This window comes from Nesoenas mayeri (assembly GCF_963082525.1).
Source record: "Nesoenas mayeri genome assembly, chromosome: 7".
In the NCBI taxonomy this organism is placed as follows: domain Eukaryota; kingdom Metazoa; phylum Chordata; class Aves; order Columbiformes; family Columbidae; genus Nesoenas; species Nesoenas mayeri.
This window is the reverse complement of record NC_137551.1, coordinates 36,980,306-36,990,892: the sequence shown is the minus strand read 5'-3', so window position 1 is coordinate 36,990,892 and position 10,587 is coordinate 36,980,306. Positions and strand designations below refer to the sequence as shown.

At 38.0% G+C, this 10,587-nt stretch overlaps 1 protein-coding gene across 2 annotated transcripts in view; it reads right to left on the bottom strand.

Moving 5' to 3' along the window:
* Nucleotides 1-112: 112 nt before the first annotated feature.
* The window catches only part of BCCIP (BRCA2 and CDKN1A interacting protein), an 11,558-nt gene continuing 1,083 nt past the window's right edge, over nucleotides 113-10,587 (bottom strand). The window contains exons 2-7 of one of the 2 annotated variants that reach the window (XM_080348132.1): nucleotides 8,310-8,384; nucleotides 7,573-7,653; nucleotides 5,654-5,746; nucleotides 4,926-5,113; nucleotides 3,681-3,858; nucleotides 113-610 (exon numbers count right to left, since the gene is read on the bottom strand). In XM_080348132.1, the coding sequence (XP_080204258.1) occupies nucleotides 440-610; nucleotides 3,681-3,858; nucleotides 4,926-5,113; nucleotides 5,654-5,746; nucleotides 7,573-7,653; nucleotides 8,310-8,384 (786 nt within the window). In that variant the 3' untranslated portion in view covers nucleotides 113-439. The remainder of the gene's footprint in view (nucleotides 611-3,680; nucleotides 3,859-4,925; nucleotides 5,114-5,653; nucleotides 5,747-7,572; nucleotides 7,654-8,309; nucleotides 8,385-10,587) is intronic. The other variant, XM_080348133.1, reaches the window with a different exon arrangement.

Below are 10,587 nucleotides of genomic sequence, written 5' to 3'. Positions count from 1 at the left end.
TAAATAAAACCAGTCTATATCGTATACATCTTCATCTTAACTCATGTAATTATTTTGCATTTTTGACGTACATATATTTAACAGAAGAAACATATAGAAAAAGCACTCTTCTTAAGAAAAGGAGTTGCATGCATTCTTTTGTAACAAAAATATATTATTTAGGTTTGGTTGTAAACACATTGACCAGATCTTCACGTTTCCTTGTAACATTGGATTTTTATTGACTGCTTAATGATGATACCAAAATATAATAACATACGGTATTTAAAAATATTACTTTGATGGATATTTTCCGTTGTACCACCTACTTGTCTTCTAAGTGTACAGAGGAAGCATTTGAGCAGCACAATTCCATTAACTCAACTGCAGTCTTCTGAAAATACTGTGAAGTCACGGTTCTGCATGGCCGCCTTATAAAAAACGGTGTCTCCAGGAAAGTTCAGAGTGAGAGGTAGTCTCTGAGTTTCTCCATGATTACATCCATTCCATCAGCTGCAACTATCATAACAGTCCGCCAAGGCTTCATTGGGACATCATCAAAGGACCATCTGCCACCCAAACAGGTGTCACTTTCCTCTTGCACAGAGTAGCTGAACTTCAGAAGGGCTTTCTAAACAACAGAAATAAATGCACTAGGATTAAAATGTTTCATCAGCATTAAGATAACACACCATCTAAACAAGTAAAAATAATGAACTTGTTATGCAGATGCTCATTAAGAAGCTGTTTTCTTCCCTCTCAAAAGGCCCACCAAAAAAACATACAAGAGGATCCACTACCAGGTGCTTTAAACTATTTGCTTTTCATGGAATTTATATAATGCATATTAATTTCTAAAATGTTTGCTATCATTATGGTTCAATATCAGAAAAAAGACCTTACGGGGGAAAAAATAATCAATGCCCCCTTTATGTGGTTACTGTGCGTCATTTTAGATCGTTTCAAAACAGACTCTCATTTCATGTTATCAAATTAAGAAATGTCAATCCTTAGAAGCTGTTGTGCCAACTAGCAGGGATCCTTGAATACTAACAGGAATATCAGGCTCTTACTAGACATGTAACCTGGAACAAGAGCAAACCACTAGCTGTGTAATTTTCAGAACAGGCAGATCAGGCAAAACCCAGACAAAACGAACAGCGAGAGAACGCAGGTAGCACAGAGCTTGCATTGAAGATGACACCTTGGTGTGGAAAACACGTAGAAAGCCTGTAGCAATGAACACGCTCTGCTCTTTTCATGGCCTACTCTAAAACTGCTCAGAGTCTTAAAACTTAACGTACCTGTAAGTATATGTGCTACAATAATACCCTCCTTTACACTGCCAGTAGAAAGGCTATATTAAGGGGATGGGCACTAATAGGAATCCTGAGCAGAACTTCAAAAAGCTCTTGGAAAGCCATTAGATGGCTGTAGCCACTGAAAGACAGATTTATAAAGGTTGCTTCTTCAAATAGGTAGGTTGTCCTTAATGTACGTTATTTCTTTTCAGTGATATATACCGAGAACAGTTCCTTTTGACTAGCTTTCCAAGACAAAACGTCTGATGCATAAGAACTTTCCTAACAAAGGTTTCTAGTTCTCGCACGAGTCAGATTAAGAAGCATGAACAGAACTCCTAAGTAGAAAATCTTATCTAACCTCTTCCCTTTACAAGGAAAGTAAAGATCTAGCCTCCCCTTAGGATTGCTATTTACTATCTCAAGGTTGTAAATTTACTTTTGGAAGAACCATCAAATTAAATGAGTGGTTTTGCTCAACAACAAACAATTTGAGCAATGAAGGCCCTAAACCTTTAATCAATTTCAAGTCTGGTTGTAACAGAACTTCTCTTCTGCTCCCTCACTAACATTTTAAGTAACAATAAAACACAGGCAACTGACAAGTACAAAAAGGCTTCTCTCTGGTTTATATGGCTCTAAGTGCCTGCCTCACTGCATTTAATACTATTTCATGGCAACCTAATTAATGTTGTGTGTGACCAGGGAGGATATGCACTCCAACACTAATTTAACACATATACATTATTAAATACAGAGACACACTTAATCTAATATCCTCCATAATCTTTAAAATAAATTGGTTAAAAACACTAGAAAGATTGTTAGAAAAAAAAGTTCGGTTTGAGTCTGAAAATTATTGCAATTTAGATAAAAGCACACAACTAATCTTTAGAATGCCACCCAAAATAACAAAAGAGAGATTAATACAAAATAGGCCTTCCAGAACATAACACCCGTGGACACACGGGCATCACAGGCTTCTCCCCTTCACTGCTTCAATAACACGTTTACATAGAGTTCAAGTTCAGTTGGTAAAGCTGCTGTGGCACGAACACAAAAGAAAATCCCAAACTTGTTACCAAGTAAAGGCTGCAACAGCATTCCCTACAGCTCCCGATGAATGCAACCACTTATATTTTTCTTCTTCCCAAGAAATAAAATCACAGCCATATCATAGCCTCCAACAGAGAATGTCATGAATGATTACACACAGAAACCTTCGCCGTTAACCATACGATACACATGCAAGTGCTCTAGCCTGTAGGCACTGCCAGAAACGAAAAATAATGGGCTCTTAACAAAGCAATAATATTGTAGAATAATATTTTTAAGGCTTTTAAAAAAATAAAGAACAATGAAAAAGTATTTGCATTTCAAAGTACATTTTTAATTTAATTTCCCGCATCTTCCTCTCTCCTGATTTGGCTTGCGAACAGCACAACTGTGTAGATGGGCTGCCTCACAAAATAGGAAGTAATATATTCATCTCAGTATTTAGGCACTTTTATTAATGTACTTGTCCTGAGTAGAACAGAGACAAAAGGGGAGTAATAGCTACTTGGCTGGATCTTCAAAAGCAGTTTATTCCGAGCATTTTCTAAAGTAACAGGTATCCAAAAGCAAACAGATAAATCAACTTTCCACATAATACAACAACAACATCACAAATGCAGAGCTTTACATCTGTTAAGTTTCATGGGAAATGAAAGAAATGAGAGAAATGCATTGAAACTGCATCACCAAACATAAATAAAGCCTCAAGAGCAGTTTGCTTTCTTCTGACACAGGACTAACTACATAGGGGCATTTGATCATGCTAAAGATCTGGGCACCTCATTGACTGTATTTCAAGTCTGCCAATTACATTCAGTTCAATCTCTTCAGCATTGCTATGAGGAAAGAGATAAAGCTTGTTAATTCTTTGAGGCCAAGACACTGGCCTCAAAACAAAGTAACACCTGATCTTTCTCCTGAAATCTCTGCTTATTTCAGGTATTCCTTGAATTTTTCTTTAATCCTCACAGCACTGGAGACCCTATCAGGTAGTAACGCTGCTACAGGTGGAACCTACACCAAACCAGCTTACAGTCAGGTTAATTGGGACCTGATACAAGTAACATATTAGTAAATTCATACCAACACAGAGGATTAATTTAATAATTTGGACTTATGGATGCCAAACGTCTCTGTGATTCTCTAAATACAAAAGGTGTTGTGTTCAATATACAAAACCAGGTTGCTTACTCATCTCTCAACACTATTCTAACAACCCCTAAATTTAATATAAAAGATACATGATCTTATATTTTTAAAAGCCGCCTTGAATTTAAGGTGAAACACCTTTTTTGCTAATATGTAAATAAAAATAAACATTTTAACTTAAAAAAATCACGTTACCTCATAAAAGAATTCTTCCTCTGCATTTGCAAACATTAACTCCTCCTTTTGCTGACTTCTCCCTTCCTTCCTCTTAGAATTGTTCTTCGTGGCTTCTGTAAAGGTCTTGCTAATAAGGAGATAGTAGTGGCACTTCCCACAAGGTTCGTTTGTTTTCTGTGCCTCAGTCAACTCTTTCCTGAAGATAAATACATGTTTACACATACAATTTAAAAATACATGTTTACATAGACAATTTAAACCCCCAACAAGTGTATAAGTAAACTTTATAATGTACTAGTATAGAAAGGATATTCATATTGCAGCCTACTCTTTCACGAGTGCCACAGAACATAGATTTTGCACAGGCATTCGTAGTACTTAAACATACTATTTGCCTTTAAAACAATAAAAATATGGATGTCTTTCCACACCTCACAACATAACCCTTTTTTCCCCAAATCCTGTTCATGGTAGAGAGCCTGAAAATGATTCTAAGTGCCTCATTTCTTTCTTTAAAAACCTTCCTGACCAACCCTATCTACATGTTTTCTATATTAAAGTAGTAATTCCTAAAGGTCTATTTTATTTTTTTCAATGAGCCATGACAACAGTGAACTTACTCTGATTTCTAATCTTACCTCCACGAGCGAAAATAAGAAAAAAATCTTCATTTAATTACTGGAGTCCCTTATCTAACACAATTTCCTGGTTCTCAACATGGCACTAAAACAATGTAATGCTGCATGTCAGTGGATTTATTTACTTACTGTCACCCAGTGTATGATATAAATCTATGAACGAGTAGAGATCAAGCAGCACTTAACCTCCTTCACTCATTTACTTGACACTAATCAAAAGACTGCATATGGTTTTCATGGGCCCAAACTCCTGTCCCTAAATCCAAATCTTCCATTCCAGAGCCAGACGTTAACACATAAGCAGAAACATCCAAGTTGCTTGTTATCAGCATGCTACAAAAGGCTCTCATTTTAAAATTTACTAGATCAACATGAAAATAACCTGCAGCACAAACTACAATATACACACAACTATTTCTGCAGTAGTACAGCACACATTCTTAAATTATTCCCTCTGTCTGGAAGTTTAGAGAGTTAATAAACTGAGGATCTTATATGAAATGAAAATATTTTTTTCTGTTCATGTCTTATATATATAGTATCACCTGTCTTAACATAGCTCCATACAAATAAGATTTCTGAAAAAATTTACTGTTAAACATCGTGTCCAAAACCCCAAACTTACTGAAGCTGCTGATGCATGGGCAGAGCAATCTGTGGTGGGACGTTAATGAATCTTTCACTTAGTAGAAGACCCACAGGCTTAGTACTGTCATTTAGGATCTTATTCAGTTGTTCAACTACATGTTGCTCACAGCTCTTCTCACACCGACTTAGAATCAGCTCTTTGATTTGTTCAGCACACTGTGTACCCTAGAATCAAAAGGTATATTTTCATTAGATTACAGAACAACTATTTACACAAGAAAACCTTGACCGTGAACTTCAGGTGAATATTCTACAAGCCTATTGGCAATTTCCTTAAGCAGTCTCTAAAGCGCTGTACGATTTATCTGAATTTATTTACCAATCCTGAAGCTGAGGGCAAACAAATGTTCCTAACTGACAGGAATGCAGTGAGGAGCTGCAACATCAGTACATTCAACAGCAGAACTCAAAAGCTGTGAAAGATGAAAGTGAAGAAATACAAGAGGCTGACAGCTCAGTTACCCTGGGACTACTTATTAGAACCAGTTTTAACTCTCTGTTCTACTCTTCGCTTTATGTTTGACCTTCACCAAGTTATACAAGACTAGATTCAAAAGAAAGGTGGGTGATGTGCAGCTTTAAGACCGTAGTCCTCTATGGAGGAATTCAAAATCCTGATCCAGCTGTCTAGGCTTGTTACAGAAGGCAAAAAAACAGGATGCAGACTCACTTATTACTGTCTAGGTGTTAATGAGGAGTACCAACCTTCCTTTCCATTAAGTTTAAGCAGCTTATAAAACCAAAGACTTCATCATCATCATCTTCATCGTCACTACTGTCTTCTTGGACTTCTGCTTGCTAGTTAAATGAAAGAAAAAGCAACAACTCACATTGGCATTCTATTTCCACTCTCTGCAGCAAGAAATGTTTTTCTTTCCAGAGGATGCTCGGCAGATGACAACCATCTAGGTAATCTGTACAAACAGGCAACCTACAAATTCTGGTTACGGTTATGAAAGTGCCGCATCATTGATTGTCTGCATACTCAGAGCCAGCTATGCCGAGAGCCAGGTCATGTATCTTCTACAGCAGGATCTTTCAGAGACACTAAAATTTGATAGCTCAAATATAATGAGCAGTATCGCAGTATAACGGATGGCAGTATCTTAAGCAAAACCAATTTTCTTCAGTTTCTAATGTAGGGAAATAAACCTGCAAAGTCTTAAAATCCATAGGGCAAGAGAGCTTTGATAGAGAGTGAAACGAAAACCTCAACAAAATCCTGCAATTAAAATTTTGGGGAAAGAACTGGCGTCATGTAGTTGTAGTATAAGGATCATATTAGACTTGAGTGGAAAAACTGTTGGCAAGTGGAAAAACTGTATAGGAACTATGCCATGCAACATGGTACAACAGCACAACTGCAATGTGGGGGCAGCTTTTTTGGGTTTGAAGGCAGCATAGCCATGGCATCTTGAGCACTCTAGAGCACTGAACAGCTTCCCTGGCCAGGAGTCACTCTGGAGCCTTGGCAGAGTGCTCCAGTGCCACAGCAGAAGTTGCTCAGAATTCATTCTGGGATCCTTACCTATGCCCAAAGAACTCTGCACAAAAGGAAACTGCATGCAGGACATTTTTGATCTATATCTCTCCACATAGAGGGAAATCACAAGGTCCTACTTCTTATGGAGATGGTAACAAACTTTTCTACAGCATTTACAGATTACTCTACTACACCATAGTTCAAAAAGAAAAGTGAAATGCCTTCCACATGTAAAATAATCAAATTCCTTGTTTGGTTGAAAGCAGGCACGAAAAATTTCAGCTCCCGTAGAAGAATTATTCTCAAAGCCAAAAAGCAAGAAAGCATTTAAATAACAAAGACAGGAAGAACCCCAGGTTCCAGTATAGGTTGGGACATTACATATTAGAGAGCAGTGTAGGGGAAAGGGACCTGGGGGTCCTGGTGGACAGCAGGGTGACCATGAGCCAGCACTGGGCCCTTGTGGCCAGGAAGGCCAATGGCATCCTGGGGTGTATTACAAGGGGGTGGTCAGTAGATTGAGAGAGGTTTTTCTGCCCCTCTACTCCGCCCTGGTGAGACCACATCTGGAATATTGTGTCCAGTTCTGGTCCCCTCAGTTCCAGAAGGACAGGGAACTGCTGGAGAGGGTCCAGCGTAGGGCAACAAAGATGATTAAGGGAGTGGAGCATCTCCCTTATGAAGAAAGGCTGAGGGAGCTGGGGCTCTTTAGTTTGGAGGAGACTGAGGGGTGACCTTATTAATGTTTATAAATATATAAAGGGTGAGTGTCAGGAGGACGGAGCCAGGCTCTTCTCGGTGGCCAACAATGATAGGACAAGGGGTAATGGGATCAAGCTGGAACACAAGAGGTTCCACTTAAATTTGAGAAGAAACTTCTTCTTAGTGAGGGTGGCAGAGCCTGGCCCAGGCTGCCCAGGGAGGTTGTGGAGTCTCCTTTCCTGGAGGCATTCAAACCCGCCTGGACATGTTCCTGTGCGACCTCACCTGGGCGTTCCTGCTCCAGCAGGGGGATTGGACTAGATGATCTTTTCAGGTCCCTTCCAATCCCAAACATATTGTGAACCCCTTCTGAAAGTCTGTTATGTCATTTCAACAAAAAGCTATTGTACTTCATTTAGAAAAGTAAATTCTGTCTTACCTTGATAATACTTCCAATATGATTCTGTTGTATTAATATATCAGTTAATTCAGCCGTGTTAACAGGAGCTTTTAGAAACAACTGGAAAATAAGAAACAAGTATGAAGAAGTTTTAGACCTGATGATGTATCACAAGCCACTTAGAGAAATTACTGTCTTTATTTTTTACTAAGTTGTGATGCAACTCTCTGTTCCATTTTTAATATGCATGTAGCGAGTTTGTTTATTTAACTTCCTTCAATATAATACTGTAAAGACTAAAAATCAGCTCCTTGAAGTGCTTGCTCCTGTACCCTTCACAAGCTGGCATTTGGCAGAGCTGGTATCCTTTTGAGTTTGGTATGATGTGAGTGCTTGCTGAGCACAGGTTTACAACAGAAACAGCCAAAAGAACAGACACATTACTTGTCTGTCTGTTTTTTAAGAGCTGTAATTTACCAAAACCCTCCAGGAAACTGACTAACATTGAACAAAGTTTTCTGGGCACCAACTGACACAAAGAAGATGGGAAAATTATGCCCACTGTGGAACAACAGCCCTACAGTTCATTGGGTAACGTTCCTGAAACCCTGGTGAAGGTGACACGTTCACTGTGGCTGTAATTGTTTAATCTTCATGAGCTGAAGTGCAGTAAAGTATGAATCAATACAGATAATGTGAACTGATGATTCTGTGTAACTCTTCAAAGGTTATTTATTAATGGACATATCAGCCAAGCTAACAAGAAGTCAAAGTACCTGTTGCAGTAATTTCTTTATCCCATTGTAGTCACTGTCTGACATGGAATGTGCTTCAAATTCAATATTCACTTCCTATGAAGAAGTAAAACAGAGAAAATCAAACGTGCTTTGCAAGGAGCTATATCAAAACAAAGCTAAACTATAGGAAATTTGAAGATAAGTAACGGTCAACATCAGAAATTGAACTTATTTCCATATTTCAGTAATGTAAGCAATTGTTACAGTAATAATTTCTTCTGGAATCTTTAGAGAGCACTTGTGAAAATAACTTTTAAAAACTAACTTACAAATTGTGCTGTGAACAAACCTTTAATGCTTTATTCCTGCAATCTGGTTCATGCAATTATGTTTACTGTAGCCAAATAGTTTTTTACTGTAGAGAGGCTTGATCCAGGCAGTTAAACTCTTAAAACTGCAGGACTGGAATGTAATGCCTTGGCTAAAGATGAAGATTGCTGCGGACATTTAAATAATTACATCCAAACCCATACTTCTGCTATTTCCTCAAATCCTAATGGTATCATTAACCCCACTCTGGAAGTCTGCTCAGTAGGCACAGGATGAGATTCAGTCACAGCAAAGCCAGAATGTGAACTCCTGCTTCTCCTTCCAGAACAAACGCTGTGTGCCTACCAAACAGTTTTACTGGTATTCTGTGTTAATAGCACCACCTGCCAAGGTTGCCTTGCCTACCTGTTCTGTGAGCCACTGTTTGAGATCATCCAAATTTACTTTGTCTTTTAATTGTCAGTTTGGATTCCAGTTTCTGAACAATCTAAATAACTGAGCCTTACTTTTGTCACCAATTAAGACCATAACTCCCTCCAAGCCCACATCGAGGTCATGGTCTTTATTGTTCACTGGGAGAACAGTGTTAAAGGCTCATTTGCAACATAGAAAACAGGTATACAGTCACTTTGAGGGGGTAATAAAAATCACGAGACTTATTTGGATATTCTTCTATGGTCTAGTAAAGCATGGAAGCTCTATAGAGGTAATCAAGAACACATTATTTACTTGAGAAGCTACCTATATAAGAAAACAGACTGTATCTTTGGTGCACACAGCATCCATTCCTGGCGTCCAGGAACCTTTTAAATGCTTTAAAATTCAAGGCTCCCACTGAATGATTAAGCCAGTAAATTCTGAACAAAACACAGTTTATAGTGGTTCTGAATGCTGTGCAAATCACAGCCATAAAATTGATATAAACCACAGAACCACTAGATGTTCTAACACTGGTTTTGCTTCACGGCTTTTCCACTACCCAAAATAACACCCTGGTATGAGAGTTCACAAACCTTCCATCTTTCATCTATTAAAAAAACCAAGCAAATCAAGACTCATCATATATTTTGGTGTGTCCTGTCCTGTTACTGTGCAACAATACTCTGCTATGTACAATGGTACAATGATACAGCAGTGAGCAAAGCTCCTTCACAGAAACCAGGCCCCATTTGGTGATCATATTGTTGTTCTCAGATTGACAGAACTAACACATGGTCATTATTATAAAGAAAACATCTGCATAAATGAAGAGATTGTCTTTTTACCACCTGAAGTGGAAAGAGATGAAGGGAAAGGTTAATACAGCAAAAATTAAAATGCTGAGAATTACAGAGAAACGTATACCCTTTAAGTACATGACTGCACAAATTTCTAAGTTTGTACAGTTATAGATGTTCAGCACATTTCTTTACTATTAGCAACGCGCACCTTGGTGTCTTATACAAGGACTGAGGGAAACTCGATATATCTTTATATCAAGACTTCCAAACTGAAACAGATGTAATAATGATATATCATCTTCAAAAGCTGGACCACTAAATTAAAATAATTTATATTGCAAGTTTTATCTGGTACATACACAATTGCAAATAAAACATAGCAGTGCACACCAGTATAGGATACACAGAAACCATCCTCAAACCGAAGAAACTTCATCCACAAACACTACAATATATATAAATACTACATATATATAATATGCAGGAATGCTGAGCACTTTAAAAAAGGTATTATTGCCATTAGCCTTATCTTTAGTGCCTAGACACTAGTGCAACATGTTGTATCAGTTTACAAACACCGAACAGAACACAAAGTACTAACAGTGCTAGTCAAGAACTTCATAAACATATGTCAGCTCAAACTAAGTATCCATGTAACATGGTATACATCTCTAGCAAACTGGAACTGCTTTTCCATCACCTTAGTATGACTGATAACACAATTAAACCCCGAGTTCTTATCACGACACAGTTTTTTTAAAAGGTTT